General features: G+C 46.3%; 1 protein-coding gene across 11 annotated transcripts in view; it reads right to left on the reverse strand.

Annotated features, from left to right (window-relative positions):
• SBF1 (SET binding factor 1) overlaps positions 1-19,156 on the reverse strand; it is a 1,129,538-nt gene that overhangs the window by 479,817 nt on the left and 630,565 nt on the right. For all 11 annotated transcript variants that reach the window (XM_069229431.1, XM_069229429.1, XM_069229425.1 and 8 more), the window contains exon 23: positions 11,079-11,206. In XM_069229431.1, coding sequence (XP_069085532.1) covers positions 11,079-11,206 — 128 coding nt within the window. The remainder of the gene's footprint in view (positions 1-11,078; positions 11,207-19,156) is intronic.

A 19,156-nucleotide genomic window follows, 5' to 3' on the forward strand; every position in this document is an offset into this window, starting at 1 on the left:
TGAGACCTTGGCGAAGAAGACTTCTTATGATGTTTCTTCTCCTTTCTCTTCGACTTCGCCATGAATAGTTTAGCCTCACGTTCTTTCAGGGCCTTCGGATTCATGTGCTGACATGAATCACAAGTTGCGACGTCGTGGTCGGAGCTTAAACACCATAGACAGTCGGAGTGAGGATCAGTAACGGACATCTTGCCGCCACACTCTCGACAGGGCTTGAAATCCGACTTCCTCTGAGACATTATTACTGCAGAGAAAATCCACGCAGCAGAAAATACACTGCAACTATGAAAGTAACAGTAGCTCCCTCGAAGATAACCGATTCGAATGCACGGAAAAAAGGGAACTGACGTCGGCGAGGACCTCTTATTGCCTGTATGACGCCAGACGGCGTCGCGTGGGCTAATGTGACGTCCTCGTCGACGTGCAGAAGCTAGGAAGAAGATTTCCGTCGAATGCTGGCGCCATGGGAGTATTCATTAGGTGAGGAATCCACAGGTAGTTGTATCCATCAGAAACAGCCTGACCACCTTTTGCTCATTGGTATGCTAACACATCCAGACAATAATATTTTGTGAACGTGTGAGGAGCAGACCAAGTAGCTGCTTTGCAAATGTCATGTATACGAATATCACCTAATAAGGCCTCAGACACTCCTTTCTTATTGTTTGAGTGGGGCTTGGGAGGAACTGGCAAAAGGCATCAGGCTTTGCCATAACAGGTCTGTAGATTCACTCAACTATCGAGCTTGCAATACCTGCTTTGGATAGAGCAGACCCCTTATGTGGCATGGAGAAAGAGAAAAAAAGTTGTGTGTTTTCTGAAGTGCTTTGTTCCGTCAATGTAATATAGGAGCGCTCTTAACATCTAGTGTACGGAGAGCCCGTTCTGCTACAGGTTGTGGATGAGGAAAGTCTACTAGAAGCTCGATGGTTGGATGGCAGTGGAAGCTACACAACACCTTAGTTAAGAGTTTAGGGTTTGTTCTGAGGAACACCCTATCATGGTGAACTTGGAAGAAAGGCTCTTTCAGGGCACGTGCTTGCATTTCGCTTACCCAGTGAAGGGAAGTAATAGCTATGAGGGAAGCTAATTTCCAGGAAAGTAACTGGAGATGATAAGAGTGTAGGGGTCCGAAAGGGGTTGGGGCCACTAACATAGTGAGAACAATATTTAGATTTAACACAGGAATGGGTGTTCCCCCTGGTGTATAACCCATTTGAGCTCGTCCATGAATGCTTTCATTACAGGTACGCTGAAAAGAGACATGTGCTGCCTGTTTTGTGGGCAGGCTGCGACTGCAGCCTAATGAAGTATAATACAAGTATATGCTAAGCGTGACTTGCAAATACAAAAGGTAACCGATAATGTCCTGGACAAGTGGATTCAGAGGGTCAATGTTTTTAGGCTAACAGTAATGTACTTGTTTTTTTTTTTTTCATTTGGCTGCATACCATGCTCTGGTAGTAAGCCTATGGGGGTCTTTCAGAATGGTCACGTTATCTGCAGGCAGGTTTAGGAATCCAAATTCCATGACTTCAGGGCCAAATATCAAGAATGAGCTGTTTGGTACTGGGATGTCTGAAGGTGCCCTGATTTTGAGAGAGAAGATCTGGTCTGTTGGGCAGCATTCTTGTGAGGCCTTATAGAGAAGTCTGTTGAACTAAGGCTGCCTACCCAAGGATGGGGCAACTAGAATGAGGGTCATGAATGTTTGCCGGAGCATCTGAATTATGAATGGAAGAAATGAGAGGCAGAAAAGCATAGACAAATATCAATGACCAGCTCATCCATTATGCATTGCCCATGGACGGTGAGTGTGGGAATCTCAAGGCAAAGTTTGGGTACGCTGCGTTTGATGGCGGTGAATAAGTCTATGTGAGAAACACTTAATGTTGCAAGTAGTACTGGAGGGTGTAGTTGTTGATGCATCCTTCTGAGCAGGCCTGCAACGTTGTTGTCCACCCTGGGTATGTGTTCCTTGGGAAAAAGAATTGTCCACTGCCAAATGCCTTGGGCTAGGGCCTACAGCTTGAAGGGGTGCATACCAACCTGTTTCTGGGTGTATTACATGGAATACATGGAAGAACTACCTTGTGTTGGATGAGTGGGATGAAGGCCCTGAGGACTAACTGTATGGCCAACAACTCTTGGTAATTGATGTGTAGATGGCGTTGTTCTGGTGTCCACACACCTTGTATGGTTATGTCTTGCAAGTATGCTCCTCACTCATTCAGGGAAACGTCTGTGGTGATGTTCACCGGGTGAACTGGGTTAAGAAAAGGCTGTCCCTGCAGCTGACAGCTGACATTCCACCACTGCAAAGAGTGACAGGTACGGCCCATAACCAACACTAAATTCTCCCACTTGCCCCTCACCTGTGACAATTGTGCCTCCAGGTACTGCTGCAACAGACGCATGTTTAATCTGCAACGTGGAACTATTGATATGCAGGAGGCCTTCATGCCTAGAAGGTGCACTATAGCCCTGGTGATCTGGCTGAAAAAGAGGTGGTATTGTCTGGAACGTGCTGGGCTGGGGAGTGGTTTCCCTACTCAGGAATCTAGGATGTCCCCTGGAAAAGGCTGTACCTGTTTGGGTTAGAGATGGGATTTGTTTGCATGGATGGTGAAGCCAAGACTGTGAAAGAGCTGCGTGGTGATTTGAGCATATGCCAGGCATGCTGATGTGTAGCGCTCTTGATCAGCCAGTAATCCAGAAAAGGGAACGCCTGGATGCTGTTCCTTCAGAGGTGAGCGGCTACCACTGCAAGAAACTTTGTAAACACCTTGGGAGCTGTGGTTAACCTGAAGGGCAGCACTTTGAGCAGATAATGCTGACCACTTACTGCAAACAGGAGGAACCTTCGATGTGCAGGGTGGATAGGTATGTGGAAGGAGTCCATCAGTTTGAGAAAGGTCATGAAGTCGCCTTGCTGTAGCAGTGGGTTGACATTTTGGAGTTTCACCATGTTAAAATGTATGCAAGTATACAGGGAGTGCAGAATTATTAGGCAAGTTGTATTTTTGAGGATTAATTTTATTATTGAACAACAACCATGTTCTCAATGAACCCAAAAAACTCATTAATATCAAAGCTGAATATTTTTGGAAGTAGTTTTTAGTTTGTTTTTAGTTTTAGCTATGTTAGGGGGATATCTGTGTGTGCAGGTGACTATTACTGTGCATAATTATTAGGCAACTTAACAAAAAAAAAATATATACCCATTTCAATTATTTATTATTACCAGTGAAACCTATATAACATCTCAACATTCACAAATATACATTTCTGACATTCAAAAACAAAACAAAAACAAATCAGTGACCAATATAGCCACCTTTCTTTGCAAGGACACTCAAAAGCCTGCCATCCATGGATTCTGTCAGTGTTTTGATCTGTTCACCATCAACATTGCGTGCAGCAGCAACCACAGCCTCCCAGACACTGTTCAGAGAGGTGTACTGTTTTCCCTCCTTGTAAATCTCACATTTGATGATGGACCACAGGTTCTCAATGGGGTTCAGATCAGGTGAACAAGGAGGCCATGTCATTAGATTTCCTTCTTTTATACCCTTTCTTGCCAGCCACGCTGTGGAGTACTTGGACGCGTGTGATGGAGCATTGTCCTGCATGAAAATCATGTTTTTCTTGAAGGATGCAGACTTCTTCCTGTACCACTGCTTGAAAAAGGTGTCTTCCAGGAACTGGCAGTAGGACTGGGAGTTGAGCTTGACTCCATCCTCAACCCGAAAAGGCCCCACAAGCTCATCTTTGATGATACCAGCCCAAACCAGTACTCCACCTCCACCTTGCTGGCGTCTGAGTCGGACTGGAGCTCTCTGCCCTTTACCAATCCAGCCACGGGCCCATCCATCTGGCCCATCAAGACTCACTCTCATTTCATCAGTCCATAAAACCTTAGAAAAATCAGTCTTGAGATATTTCTTGGCCCAGTCTTGACGTTTCAGCTTGTGTGTCTTGTTCAGTGGTGGTCGTCTTTCAGCCTTTCTTACCTTGGCCATGTCTCTGAGTATTGCACACCTTGTGCTTTTGGGCACTCCAGTGATGTTGCAGCTCTGAAATATGGCCAAACTGGTGGCAAGTGGCATCGTGGCAGCTGCACGCTTGACTTTTCTCAGTTCATGGGCAGTTATTTTGCGCCTTGGTTTTTCCACACGCTTCTTGCGACCCTGTTGACTATTTTGAATGAAACGCTTGATTGTTCGATGATCATGCTTCAGAAGCTTTGCAATTTTAAGAGTGCTGCATCCCTCTGCAAGATATCTCACTATTTTTGACTTTTCTGAGCCTGTCAAGTCCTTCTTTTGACCCATTTTGCCAAAGGAAAGGAAGTTGCCTAATAATTATGCACACCTGATATAGGGTGTTGATGTCATTAGACCACACCCCTTCTCATTACAGAGATGCACATCACCTAATATGCTTAATTGGTAGTAGGCTTTCGAGCCTATACAGCTTGGAGTAAGACAACATGCATAAAGAGGATGATGTGGTCAAAATACTCATTTGCCTAATAATTCTGCACTCCCTGTATACTTGTTGAGTGGCCTGAGGTCATAAATGGGTCTTAAGGATACATCTTTTTAGGGGATGAGGAAGTCCAAAGAGTACAACCCTTTGTCTCTGTGCTGTGAGGTACAAGTTCTATAGTCCCTTTGTTAAGTAATTGGTGCATCTCCTCTTGGAGGAGGTGCTGATGTTCTGGGGGGAGCCTGTGTGTGCACGAGGAGGAATGTTTGGTACTGTTTGTATGAGTTCTAGGCAATACCCCTCTGCTATATCTAGAACCTACAGATCTAAAACCCTTGTAATCTTCCCCCAACAGGTGTTGGATGGTCAGGGGAATGGGGGGACGACGGGAGTCCCTTTGGGGTTGCGTCTTTTCCTCTGCCTCTTCTATTATTGCCTCTATATCCACCCTTTTAGAAACACTGTGTTGGTGGTTGCCACTGTCACTGCCTGGGGTAGGATATGGAGGCCTTGGGAGCTGTGGGTTTGGCCACATCTCAATATGGACCAGAGGAGCTGCAGGCAGCTAGTGTTTGCAGAGTACCCATAGCTTTGGCTGTCTCTGTGTACATTTTGATTTTCTCTAACATCTCATCAACTTGCCCTCCAAAACTGTGTACTGCTTTGAAAGGCAAGTTGAGGAGATGCTGCTGAACCACAGTTTTAAGTCCAACATGCGCAGCCAAGCAAGCCTGTGGAGATGAACTGCATGTATAGCTGTGTCCGCTGCATTTAGGGTGCACCTGATGCTGGTTTTCAAAATAATTTTTCCTTCCACTACCAGCTCCTGCCCATGCTTTCTGTATTGTTCAGGAAGATGCTGACCCAGATTGTCCTAGTGGGCGCAGTAGCAGTGAGAGAGCAGGTCCACTGAATTGGCGATCTGCCAAATGTGTGCCAGCTATATAGGGGTGTGGGGTGTGAGGGGTTAGATGGGAAGGCATTATATATTTTATCCACTCTGAGGGTGACAATAGGCACCTTCACTGGCTCTTTGAAGATGTCATGCGTGGGTAGTAGCACGCCCTTCAACATAGGCAAATGACCTATGGTTGGAGGATAGGCTCTCCATAAGGAAGTCTTCCTCCTCAGGTTATTTGTGCATTACTACCATGTGGAATGTGCCTCCAAGCTGGCGCACCTCATGATACAAAGTGGAGTCATCCGGGGGGGTGATGGCTCAGCCAGATAAAGATCTAGGTCTGTATCAGCTGGGGTCTTAAGGTGTAATCATCATAGGGGTCCTCATTTGGCTGTGTCTCGAAAGAGGGTTCAGTGGAAGATCACAGACTTTTCCCACCTCCTGAAGGAGGAGATCCCTGTGGTGAATGTGTTATAGGGGCTACAGATGGTAAGGCAGAGGTGGGTTGTTGCACAGAAGGTCATTAAGGAGAAAGGGGAGTTGGAGAAAGAGGAGGAGGAAGTAGTAGAGGGGAGTTGCCCTTGTCATAACGCTGATGCTTCTGGGGTGCTGGCTCTGAAGGCTGGTTTAGAGCCTTCTCAAAAGTTCATTTCCTTTTAGGAGGAGTAAGGTGTAGGCTTGTCTCGAGGCCTTGCAAGGACCTGACCAGTGCCAGGCTGAATGTGTTTTAGATATTTGCTGGGCGTTTAGCTCCTCATATAGGTGCTGAAGTACTGGCTGCACAAAGTTCTCCAAAGCAGCAGAAGAGGCCCATGCAGTGCCAAGGTTGCTTTCAAGTCTGCCAGTCTGGGCTTGTAGGAAGCTGGCCTGGAGTGTGGTGGGTACCTAAGGTACTTACACCTTATACCAGGTCCAGGTATCCCCTCTTAGTGAAGTGTCGACAGTGTCTAGAACCCAGGCTCTCTAGAGGTAGCTGTGGATGAGCAGCCAAGGCTTATCTAGGAGACATGCAAAGTTCATGCAATACCACTGTAGTCACACAGCACTTACACACACAAAATACTAGGCAGGTAATTCACCCTTAGGAGGTAAGTTATACACTAAATATATGCACTACTTATCAGAAACAGGCATAGAAAAGGTTAGAAAACAGTGCAAATGGCAATAACCAATAGTGACCTGAGGGGAAGCACAAACCATATACTAAAAAATGGAATGCGAACAAGGTACCCCCACATAGGTAAGGAAAATGTGTAGAGGGCAGCTGGGGGTATCAGAAAACCACAACATAAGTAACACAGTGCCCCCCAGCGACCAGGAATGCAGGAGTAAAACACTGGATTTTCCCCAAACCACCCAAAAGGAGGAAAAGAAGAAAAAGAAGACAACCAGAGAAGACTGCAAAAAAAACAGCAGTGGATTCCTGAAGAAAGAAGACCTGCAGAGAGAGGGGACCAAGTCCAAGAGTCATAGTGAAGTCCTGGAGGACTAGAGGCTACTTCTCACCTAGCTGTGGATGCAGGAGTTGGTCGCCAGTGATGAAGAACAGGTAGGCACTGCAGCCCAGTAGCGGAGAAGAGTACCTGATGGATGCAGAGGAAGCCCCACGCTGAAGGAAGATTGCAGACGGGTGTTGGTGCAGGAATTCCACCAACAAGCCTTGGCAAAGGCAAACTCGCGGTTAGTGGAAAAGAGGTGCTTCTGGGGAACAGCAAGGTCCAGGAGGACTCAACCCAGGAGGGGGGAGTCACAGGGGACCCTCAGCGTCGCAGAGAGTCCACAAGAGCAGAGGTAGCACCCACAGGACGGGGACACAGGAGTCGCAGAAGAAGCCCATGCAGCACTACAAAAGAGGATCCCACGCTGCAGGAGAACCACATAGGAGGCTGTGCTTTGCAGGATGGAGTGCTGGGGCTATAGATCCCTTGGAGGAGATGCAAACTAGCCTTGGCAGCTGCAAGAGATGCAGTACTTGGGGGTACTGTCCTGCGTGGGAAGGCAAGGGCTTACCTCCACCAAAGTTGGACAGCTGGCAGAGAGGACCAAGAGGACTACTCCAGACCACCACCAGTGATGCAGGATCCATGCAGCAGGAGAGAAGATCCATGCAGCCGGTCGCCGCTTTTTGTGGGTGCCTACGGTTGCAGAGAAGTGACTCCTTCACTCCAAGGGAGATTCCTTCTTCTTCCTGTGCAGGTTTATGAGTTGCAGTCTTCTGAGGATGCACGGTGAGGGAAATGTTGCAAAGCTGGCAGGAACCCTGGAAACAATGTTGCTAAAGGGTCCTTTCTTCTTGGAAGCATCTTGTTGGGTCCTGGAGGTTCCAGTCGCAGTTCCGGAGGCCAGAAGTCACAGAGGAGTGCTGCTGGAATCTTGCAAGCCGAATCAGAGAGAGACCCTAAATAGCCCTGAAAGAGGAATTGGTCACCTAACCAGATAAGCACCTATCAGGAGGGGGCTCTGACGTCACCTGCCTGGCCACTCACATGCTCCCAGAGTTCCCTGCCAACCTTGGAAACAAGATGGCAGAACCCAGGGACCCTCAGGAGGAGCTCTGGGCACCACCCCTGGGGTGGTGACGGACAGGGGAGTGGTCACTCCCCTTCCCATTGTCCAGTTTCGTGCCAGAGGAGGGGCTGGGATTCCTGAACCGGTGTGGACTGATTTATGCACAAAGGGCACCAAATGTGCCCTTCAAAGCAAACCAGTGGCTTGAGGAGGCTACCTATCCCAAGACAGTCACACCTATTTGCAAAGGAAAAGGGTGTTACCTCTCCCTCTCCCAAAGGAAATTCTTTCTTCTGCCTTCCTGGTCTTGATCAGAACAAGCAGCAGGAGGGCACAAACCTGCCTGAGAGGTGGCAGCAGCTGGGCTGCCCGGAAAACCCTGGAAGACTGCTGGTAGCAATACTGGGGGTCCTCTAAGGAGCCAAACATGCCCAAGTTCGGAGTTACCATTAGGTAGGTGGACATAGGTAGTGACCTATGTCTAGTACATGCATAAAATGGAGTCCCCACACTCACTGAGTCCAGGAAAATGGATCTGGAGTTTGTGGGGGCACCTCTGCTAGTTCAGGAGTGCCCTCACACACAGGTACCTGCACCCTACCTTCTGGGCTGAGAGGGACTACCATAGGAGTGACTTATAGTGACCTGGTGGGAAGACCTGTAGTGAAAACTGGTACATGCACCTGTTTCACGCAAGCTGTAATGGCAGGCCTGCAGAACCCTTTGCATGGGCTCCCTTTGGGTGGCAGAATAACTGCTGCAGCACATAGGGATCCCCTGGAACCCCCAATGCTCTGGGTACCTAGGTACCATATACTAGGGATGTACATGGGGGGGGGACCAGTATGCCAATTGTGGGAAGAAAAAGGTACAATTTAGAGGACAGAGCAAAACTACTGGGGTCCTGGTTAGCAGAAACCCAGTAGACAGTCAAACATACTGACAACAGGCAGAAAATGGGGGTAACCATGCCAAGAAAGAGGGTACTTTCCTACAGGGCTCGGAAGCAGGTATTTTTGGTTCCAAAACAGTTTTCTGGGCTGGGGCCGGTAGGGCTGCCAAGGTGGAACGGTGAGGTTTGGAGGCGGACTTTGATGCCTAAGAATGGGAATGCATTGGGTCTGAACTCTCCACTCAGTGTAGGCCATGGCCTTTCGGTAGTGGTGATCCAGAGGCCTCACTAAGACTTTGGGAACTTAAGGCTCTGACCTCCTGAGGAGGTAAATGATGACACCTTGGACTCTCTTTGTGCCTGCATGGGCTTTTCCTCCTCCAGAGCCAGAACTGCCGACTGACAATAGTTCCTTGACTTCACCGCCAGGGGTGCTGCTGCTGGTCTCCCTTGATGTCTTTGTCCTCAAAGAGGTTGGTGTGTCATCCTGCTCTCGGAGGGCCAAGAGGCTGAGGCAATGCAACTAGCTCTTCGGTTCCAAAAAGTATTTTCACTGATGAAAGCACAACAGGGTGTGTAGGAGTCTTTTCTATGGTATGGAGATAAGCTGAGGTTACAGACCAAATGGAGGTCTGTCCTCGGGTAATTGGAATGGCAACTGGGGCAAAAACAGATTTAGGGGAGGTGTTTAGGCCTGGGAGGGCAGTAGCCAGTGGCTACACCCTCCTATTTGTGCCTCCTCCCTGTGGGGAGGGGGGCACATCCCTAATCCTATTGGGGGAATCCTCCAAAACTAAGATGGAGGATTTTTGAAGCCAGAGGTCACCTCAGCTCAGGGCACTTTAGGGGCTGTCCTGACTGGTACGTGACTCCTCCTTGTTTTTCTCGTTATCTCCTCTGGACTTGCCGCCAAAAGTGGGGACTGTGTCCAGGGTGCGGGCATCTCCACTAGCTGGAGTGCCCTGGGGCATTGTAACACGAAGCCTGAACCTTTGAGGCTCACTGATAGGTGTTACAGTTCCTGCAGAGGGGAGGTGTTAAGCACCTCCACCCAGTGCAGGCTTTGTTTCTGGACTCAAAGAGAAAAAAAGGCTCTCCCCCCAGCGGGTCAGAAACTAGTCTCAGTGGCAGGCTGGCACAGACCAGTCAGTCCTTCACTGAAGGATTGGGTAAAATACTGGGGGCATCTCCAAGATGCCCTCTGTGTGCATTTTGTAATAAATCCAACACTGGCATCAGTGTGGGTTTATTATTCTGAGAAGTTCGATACCAAACTTTTCAGTATTCAGTGTAGCCATTATGGAGCTGTGGAGTTCGTTTTGACAAACTCCCAGGCCATATAATTAATATGGCCACACTGTACTTGCAATGTCTAAGAATAGACTTAGACACTGTAAAGGGCATATTGCTCATGCAGCTATGCCCTCACCTGTGGTATAGTGCACCCTGCCTTAGGGCTTTAAGGCCTGCTAGAGGGGTGACTTACCTATGCCACAGACAGTATTTTGTGTGCATGGCATCCTGAGGGGGATGCAATGTCGATTTTGCCTTTTTCTCACCACCAACACACACAATATGCAATGGCAGTGTGCATGTGTTAGGTGAGGGGTCCCTTAGGGTGGCACAATACATGCTGCAGCCCTTAGGGACCTTCCCTCGTCACAGGGCCCTTGGTACCACTGGTACCTTTTACAAGGGACTTATCTGTGTGCCAGGGGTGGGCCAGTTGTGGAAACAAAGGTACAATTTTTGGTGAAAGAACACTGGTGTTGGGGCCTGGTTAGCAGGGTCCCAGCACACTTCTCAGTCAAGTCAGCATCAATATCAGGCAAAAAGTGTGGAGTGTCTGCAACGGGGAGCCATTTTCCTACAGCTAGTGATAGTGTGAGCTGTTGTTCTTAAAAACCAAATCTTGCGAGTCAGAGACATTACAGTTTGGTTAATATCACCACTTCAGAACGTGATAGTACCCCTAGTTTTTTTCCATCTTGTTCTTCTGAATCGATAAATACTTATTGAACATTAATGTTATTCAGTGGCTTCTGTCCGTTCTAATGACTTAAAAAGGATCTTGGCTAGGACTCTGGCACCTAATACCATAACATTTCTACAGACTACAAACATGCCAAACATAATTTAAGTTTGAACAGTAGTGGAATAAACAGAAAGATAAGTTACCATCCTAAGATTGCTATGTAAAGGTCACAGACACTGTAAAACGTATCATGGGCTTAGACCTGCCCCACATTCCCCCCAAAAAACTGTTTCTCAACTGCCAACTCTTACCTGGAATGTGCAGGACCGCAACTGCAGTCCCTCCTGGATAAACTGATCCACCACACCCTGGACGTTAATCCTCTTCTCTTTGGTCAAAGAGGAGATGGGAAAAGAACGGATGATCACCTGCTCTCCCACTGCAATGTTGTGGCAAGGAGGCATGTAAAATGTAAAACATAAGAAAACACAAAATAAATGCTGGCATCAGAAGAACCAACAATAAATACTGAAAAAGATCAACAGAAAGATAACCTATTGTGTCTGAATTCATTGGCACAAAGACACATCACAGACTGATTACATCTATAGCTTTCACGGCAAGTATAAAAAGGACATACAAGTAATAACACACGTTTAGCACACAGAAGTATAACATCACTCCTCGTCCCACATCAGAAAGGACTGACACCCATTCCATGTTGCCAGGCCTATTTTTCAACATTTCCTTACACAGAGAAGGAAAGACACTACAGAGTGTGAGCAAATACTTAAAAGAAGCTTTCCTCCTCTAGCCCTTATAAATAGCAGGACTAAAATGACGTGAAAGGCACTGGAAAATTGAGGAATAAGTCCCTATATTATATTTTAAAGTAAGGATGTCCTTTTCATACACAGTGCAGGATCCCACAACATTCACTTCTAGCTTGTCTACAGGATAAAATGATAGTGCGATTAAAAACAGTAATGGTTTTGCAGTTCATGAGTTCATACTGCACTGAGCACTTCTGAGTATTATTCTTGTTAAAATAACCTCTTGAAACACAAGAGGCATACCGATAAACAAAGACTGTAATGGTAGATCAGAACACCACACCGTGCAGCTTCATTTTCCTCAGGCCTCGCAACATGGTCTTTAAGTATCCCTTGGCTTGCTAAGTATTATTGCCAGTGGCTGTTACCAGCATGGCTTTTATCTATTTATTAGCTTTAGAAGTGAGCTATGAAAATGTTGAAGGGCTGCAGTAATAGTAGTAAATAATTCTGAAAAGGAACAATACTGAAAGAAGAGCAAGGTCTATCTGCAAAAGTGCAGAAAACAGAAATAGCATGAAAAGGACATTTATGTACCTAGCAGAAGAAGACTTGTAAAAATAAACAGTAATGGGTAAACAAGCAATGGGTCTTGCATTTGCTCGAGTTAGAGCTATCAGCGTTGTAAACTCATACCCAGACTTTTCTTGTTACATTAATTGAAAATGAAAAATAATACAGTTTCACATAAGCAAGCCAAATCAAAGCGCCACGGTATCTGGTGAAACTTTTATGACTTTTCAGAAAGCTTGGGATACATTCCAATCAGGAGCAGGCCAGTTCCCCCTGCTCTGCAAAAATATAGAATGCTGCTCAAGAGATGTGGTGTACATTTCTGGCAGCCCCTGTACCATCACAGGTGTTGGGTGGGCTTCTCAGGTGGGTGGGGGTGGTAGACATTTGATAACGCTCCTTTATAAGGCCAAAAGGGAACCACCAATGCAGTCTCAACAGGGGTGGGAAAGGGAGCTCTCTGAGCCCTTTGTTGATGTGGACTGGAATAGGGCGCCTATGCCCTGGTCCGCAAGGTATTGTCCAAATGCAGATTCAAGCTTATACATTTCAACTACCTGCACCGCACGTACATTACCCCGTATGCCATCAGTAAAATTTACCCACACAAGGTGGCACAAAGTCCCAAGTGCTGGGTGGGCAGACCTCATTCTTACATTTGCCCTGGCAGTGTAGGGAAGTGGGGACGTACTGGGATGAGGTGGTTCTGCGGTTCAAGGGGGCTACGAGGCTTCAGCTTCCATTCACACCTCAGACATGTATGCTGGGTGTGGTAGCCCAACCCAAGGGCAGACAAATGTCTTACAAATGTATGCAGCTTGCTCTCCTCTTGGCGAAGAGGAGGGTAACAACTGGTTGGATGAGTGTTCAGACACACCAAGTGAGTCTGCGGTCAGAGATGTTCTGGAGTGGGAGGTGGCTGAAGAACAACACATTAGGCTGTCCCGATCAAAAGGCTCAGGATGATATTGCAAAGGTGTGTAGGTACTTGAGCACTTTCAGACCTACATGGATAATGAGGTTGGATCGACTGTGGACACTGGCACTGATGAGGAGGTATGAAACTGGCCTGGTGCACTAGCAGTGTTTAACTTGAGTCAGTGTTTTCCGGTGCGGGCACCAGCACTTATTTTTGAGGGCTGCCACTTATTTATGCTGCCTCAAGCATTTACTGTAAGCAAAAGATGCAGACGGGAAAGACGGAGGAAGAGAAAAAAAAAAAGTGTCACAAAGGGAGAAAGCAGAAAGCTGCAATAGTGAGTTGAAGGGGCAGGGTGTGGTTCTACATGGATTAAAGAGGCCCGAGATGGCTTCAGGAATAGCTACCTCAGTATTCCGTGCTCACATATTTAATTCCAGCAGCCGTCTGTTTCAGGGGAGAGCTTCGAGCGCCTGCACGTTTTGATTTACAAATTAAACACTGTGCACTAGGGGAAGGTTTGATGAAATGCAAAATATGCTGCATGTGCTCTCATGTGTGGCGTCACCTCCGTTACCCAGTACCAAACTGTTATGCTTTTCTTTATCATGTATCAGTGTCTAGTATTTGCAATGCAGGTGACAGTACAATAGACAGATTTTACAGGCATCTTGTTTTTACTTTCCTGTAGTGATCTTGTTTCAATTCTTGTAACACTATAAAAATGAAAAATAAAGATGCTAGAAAAACTTGTCAGTAACTTAGAACTTTCTTCACAGAGGATGTTTTTTATTGTTTGTTATAAGTGTTTATTAGTTGTTCTGACAGCGTTTCAAAACTGTGATCAGTGGGCTTAAAAGGATGACTTAAATAAATGCACATAACAATACATGTATATAAGAAGCAAAAAAAGAAGTAGGATAAGTCGATGATGATACAGTGAGCGAACTAGCAGTATAAATGCACTGAAAAATGCATATACAGTAGCATTATTTTTTTAATTATGTTTTTAAATGAGGGTCCCCCAACCACAAGTAGGGTTCTCGAACTCTGACTGAAGTAAGCACCACTGTTGCTACGATCCACAGTCTGCAGTCTCAGTATCAGCACCAGGGACTATGGAACATAAGCGAACTGTCCGCAGTCCTGCTAACAGGGCCTGCTTTAGTGCTGGTGGCGCCCTGTGCGAAAGTCTTTTTTGGCACCCCCCCCACCTCATGACCACCTTTTCTGCAGCGAGAGCTACTTCTAATCAGTGAGTAGTGCTCTTTCGGCTACCGAATCTGGCTGTGGGAAGAACACTGGTAATTCTACCGTTTGATTTAAGTGGAACGGTGAGATTACTTTTGGTAAAAATTTAGGATTGGTCCGTAGAACAACTTTATTTTTGTGTATTTGAATAAATGGTTCTTGAATGGTAAATGCTTGAATTTCACTCACTCTTCTTAGAGATGTGATGGCAATTAAAAATGCAACTTTTCACATTAAGTATTGCATTTCATAAGAGTGCATGGGCTCAAAAGGTGGACCCATGAGTCGTGTTAGGACAATGTTGAGGTTCCATGAAGGAACTGGTGGTGTTCTTGGTGGTATAATTCTCTTTAGGCCTTCCATAAACGCCTTTATGACTGGTATCCTAAACAATGAAATTGAGTGCGTAATTTGTAGGTAAGCAGAAATTGCCATAAGATGTATTTTAATGGAAGAGAAAGCTAGGTTAGATTTTTGCAAATGTAGTAAGTATCCTACTATTTCTTTTGCAGATGCGTGTAAAGGTTGAATTTGATTATTATGGCAGTAATAAACAAATCTTTTCCACTTATTTGCATAGCAGTGTCTAGTGGTAGGTTTTCTAGCTTGTTTTATGACCTCCATACATTCCTGTGTGAGGTCTAAGTGCCCGAATTCTAGGATTTCAGGAGCCAAATTGCTAGATTCAACAATGCTGGATTTGGATGTCTGATCTGTTGTTTGTGTTGTGTTAACAGATCTGGTCTGTTGGGTACTACTGAAAGGTCTAGTAGTGTTGTGTACCAAGGTTGCCTTGCCCATGTTGGTGCTATTAGTATGAGTTTGAGTTTGTTTTGACTCAAACTGTTTACTAGATATGGAAGGAGAGGGAGAGGGGGAAAAGCGTACGCAAATATCCCTGACCAGTTCATCCATAGAGCATTGCCTTGGGATTGATCCTGTGGGTACCTGGATGCGAAGTTTTGGCATTTTGAGTTTTCCTTTGTTGCAAATAGATCTATTTGAGGTGTTCCCCAAATTTGAAAGTAATTGTTTAGTATTTGGGGGTGAATTTCCCATTCGTGGGTTTGTTGGTGATCTCGAGAGAGATTGTCTGCCAACTGGTTCTGAATCCCTGGAATAAATTGTGCTATTAGGCGAATGTGGTTGTGGATCGCCCAATGCCATATTTTTTGTGTTAGGGGGCACAACTGTGTCGAGTGTGTCCCTCCTTGTTTGTTTAGATAATACATTGTTGTCATGTTGTCTGTTTTGACAAGAATGTATTTTTGGGTTATTATGGGTTGAAATGCTTTCAGCGCTAGAAATACTGCTAACAGTTCTAAGTGATTTATGTGAAACTGCCTCTGATGTATGTCCCTTTGTCCTTGGATGCTGTGTTGATTGAGGTGTGCTCCCCACCCTGTCATGGAAGCATCCGTCGTTATGACGTATTGTGGCACTGGGTCTTGAAAAGGCCGCCCTCGGTTTAAATTTGTACTGTTCCACCATAGAAGCGAGATGTATGTTTGGCGGTCTATCAACACCAGATCTAGAAGTTGACCCTGTGCTTGTGACCATTGTGATGCTAGGCACTGTTGTAAGGGCCGCATGTGCAATCTTGCGTTTGGGACAATGGCTATGCATGAAGACATCATGCCTAGGAGTTTCATTACCATTTTGACTTGTATCTTTTGCGTTGGATACATGGCCTGTATTACCTTGTGAAATGTTTGAACCCTTTGTGGACTTGGAGTGGCAATCCCTTTTGCTGTGTTGATTGTCGCTCCTAAGTATTGCTGTGTTTGACACGGCAAAAGGTGTGACTTCGCGTAGTTGATGGAGAAACCTAGCCTGTGAAGGGTCTGTATGACATATTTTGTGTGCTGTGAACACTGTCTTAGCGTGTTGGTTTTGATTAACCAGTCGTCTAAGTACGGGAACACATGTATTTGCTGCCTTCTGATATGTGCAGCTACTACTGCCAGGCATTTTGTAAAAACTCTTGGCGCAGTTGTTATTCCGAATGGCAACACTTTGAATTGGTAATGTATTCCTTGGAATACGAACCTTAGGTATTTCCTGTGTGAATGATGTATTGGTATATGGAAATACGCATCTTTCAGGTCTAATGTTGTCATGTAATCTTGCTGTTTGAGCAGTGGGATTACGTCTTGTAACGTGACCATGTGAAAGTGGTCTGATTTGATGTAGGTATTTAGTGTTCTGAGATCTAGTATTGGTCTCAGAGTTTTGTCCTTTTTGGGTATTAGAAAGTACAGTGAGTAAACTCCTGTGTTTTTTTGTAGATTTGGTACTAATTCTATTGCGTCCTTTTGAAGCAGTGCTTGAACTTCTAGTCCTAGAAGATCTATATGTTGTTTTGACATATTGTGTGTTTTCGGTGGGACGTTTGGAGGGAATTGGTGAAATTCTATGCAATAACCATGCTGGATAATTGCTAAGACCCAGGTGCCTGTTGTTATTTCCTCCCAAAGTTTGTAAAATTGGCTTAGTCTTCCCCCCACAGGTGTTATGTGATGGGGTTGTGTGACTTGTGAGTCACTGTTTATTTTGAGGAGTTTTGGGGCCTTGGAATTTTCCTCGATTTCTTGGGAATTGGCCCCCTCTATATTGCCCCCGAAAACCTCCCCTCTGATATTGACCCTGGTAAGTAGGCCTTGTTTGTGAGGTTGTGGTTTCTGTGGGTTGACCTCGAAACCCTCCCCTAAAAGGTGTTTTTTGAAATGTGCCTCTGCTCTGCGGGGAGTAGAGTGCGCCCATAGCTGTATCGGTGTCTTTTTTGAGTTTCTCAATGGCAGTGTCTACCTTCGGCCCAAACAATTGCTGTTCATTAAATGGCATATTGAGCACAGCTTGTTGGATTTCCGGCTTGAACCCTGAAGTGCGCAGCTATGCGTGCCTTCGTATCGTGATTGCAGTGTTTATTGTCCTTGCAGCTGTATCTGCTGCATCCATGGAAGACCGTATCTGATTATTTGAGATACTTTGTCCCTCTTCTACCACCTGTTGCGCTCTTTTTTGGAACTCCTTGGGTAAGTGTTCGATGAAATGTTGCATTTCATCCCAATGAGCTCTGTCGTATCTTGCCAAAAGTGCTTGTGAATTGGCAATACGCCATTGATTTGCTGCTTGTGCTGCAACCCTTTTTCCCGCAGCATCAAATTTGCGGCTCCCTTTGTCTGGAGGTGGTGCGTCTCCTGAGGTATGAGAGTTGGCTCTCTTACGAGCTGCCCCGACAACTACTGAGTCTGGTGTTAGTTGTGTTGTAATATAGATTGGATCTGTTGGCGGTGGCTTGTACTTTTTCTCCACCCTTGGAGTTATGGCTCTGCCTTTAACTGAATCCTGAAATATTTGTTTTGAATGTCTTAGCATTCCTGGGAGCATGGGAAGGCTTTGGTACTGGCTATGGGTGGAGGATAGGGTGTTAAACAGAAAGTCATCCTCAATTAGTCCAGAATGTAAGGTGACGTTGTGAAATTCGGCTGCCCTTGCGACCACCTGTGTGTAGGATGTACTGTCCTCAGGTGGTGACGGTTTTGTGGGGTAGGAGTCTGGGCTGTTGTCAGACACTGGAGCATCGTAAAGGTCCCATGCATCGGGATCATCCTGACTCATTGTAGTATGAGCTGGTGAGTGCATCAGTGGTGGAGTTGTTGCTGGTGATGCATGTGTTGATGGTGGTGGAGACGGTGGTGGGGTTGTTTTCCTTGCCACTTTTGCCTGTGGTTGCTTGTCCTTTTGTTGAAAGGCAAGTTTCCTTTTTATTTTGATTGGGGGAAGAGTGGTTATCTTCCCTGTGTCCTCCTGAATATGAAGCCTTCTTTGCGTGTAGTCAGGCTCTACAGCTTGAAGCTCCTCTCCAAATCTATGTAATTGGGAGGTCAATCCTTGTTCCTCTGTATAGGAACTAGTTTTCGGCTCCGAGGCTGGATGTTTCGGAACCGAAACCTTTTCGGAAGTCTTTTTAGGCTCCGAAGAAACCTTCTTTGTTTTCGGCGTGGTGTCTCGGTGCCGAAATTCTTCGGTGCCGCTGTCTCTGTGCCGAAGTTTCTCGGAGCCGCTGTCTCGGCTCCGAGGTTGCTGTGTGGCGGTATCTCAACCGGAGTCAGATGACTTCGACACCAGCATGCCCTTTTTCGGTGCCTTGGATCGGTCACCTAGTTTTCAGGTTAGGCCATGGCCTGTTGGCGGTGGCGTCCCCTGGGCTTTTGTGGACTTCTCGTGAGTCTTGATTTTCAACGTCTTACTCACGGTTTGGGGTGTTTCTTCGGCGTCGATTTCTTCAGAATCCGACTCGTGGATGGAGAAAGCTTCTTCTTCCTCCTCGAAACGTTCTTGACCTGTCGGCGTGGACGCCATTTGTAGTCTCCTGGGTCTCTCAGCGTCTTCCTCGACCGAAACGCTCGACAGGCTTCACAAGTATCCTCCTTGTGCTCGGGGGACAAGCACAAGTTACAGACCAGATGCTGATCCGTATACGGATACTTGTTATGGCATGTTGGGCAGAAGCGGAATGGGGTCCGTTCCATCAGCCTTGAAGTCGCACGTGGCCGGGCCGACCAGGCCCCGACGGGGGGGTCGAAAAAACCCCGAAGGGCCACCGGAGCTCTTCAAAATTCGGTGTCGATTTGTTCTAACTAACCCGATACCGAACGCAAACAATACCGACGATTTTTTCCGAGATTCTAACTAACTTTCCGACCCGAAACACGGAGCGAAAAGGAACACGTCCGAACCCGATGGTGGAAAAAACCAATCTAAGATGGAGTCGACGCCCATGCGCAATGGAGTCGAAATGGGAGGAGTCCCTCGGTCTCGTGACTCGAAAAGACTTCTTCGAAGAAAAACAACTTGTAACACTCCGAGC

Source organism: Pleurodeles waltl, chromosome 4_1 (assembly GCF_031143425.1).
Source record: "Pleurodeles waltl isolate 20211129_DDA chromosome 4_1, aPleWal1.hap1.20221129, whole genome shotgun sequence".
Taxonomy (NCBI): domain Eukaryota; kingdom Metazoa; phylum Chordata; class Amphibia; order Caudata; family Salamandridae; genus Pleurodeles; species Pleurodeles waltl.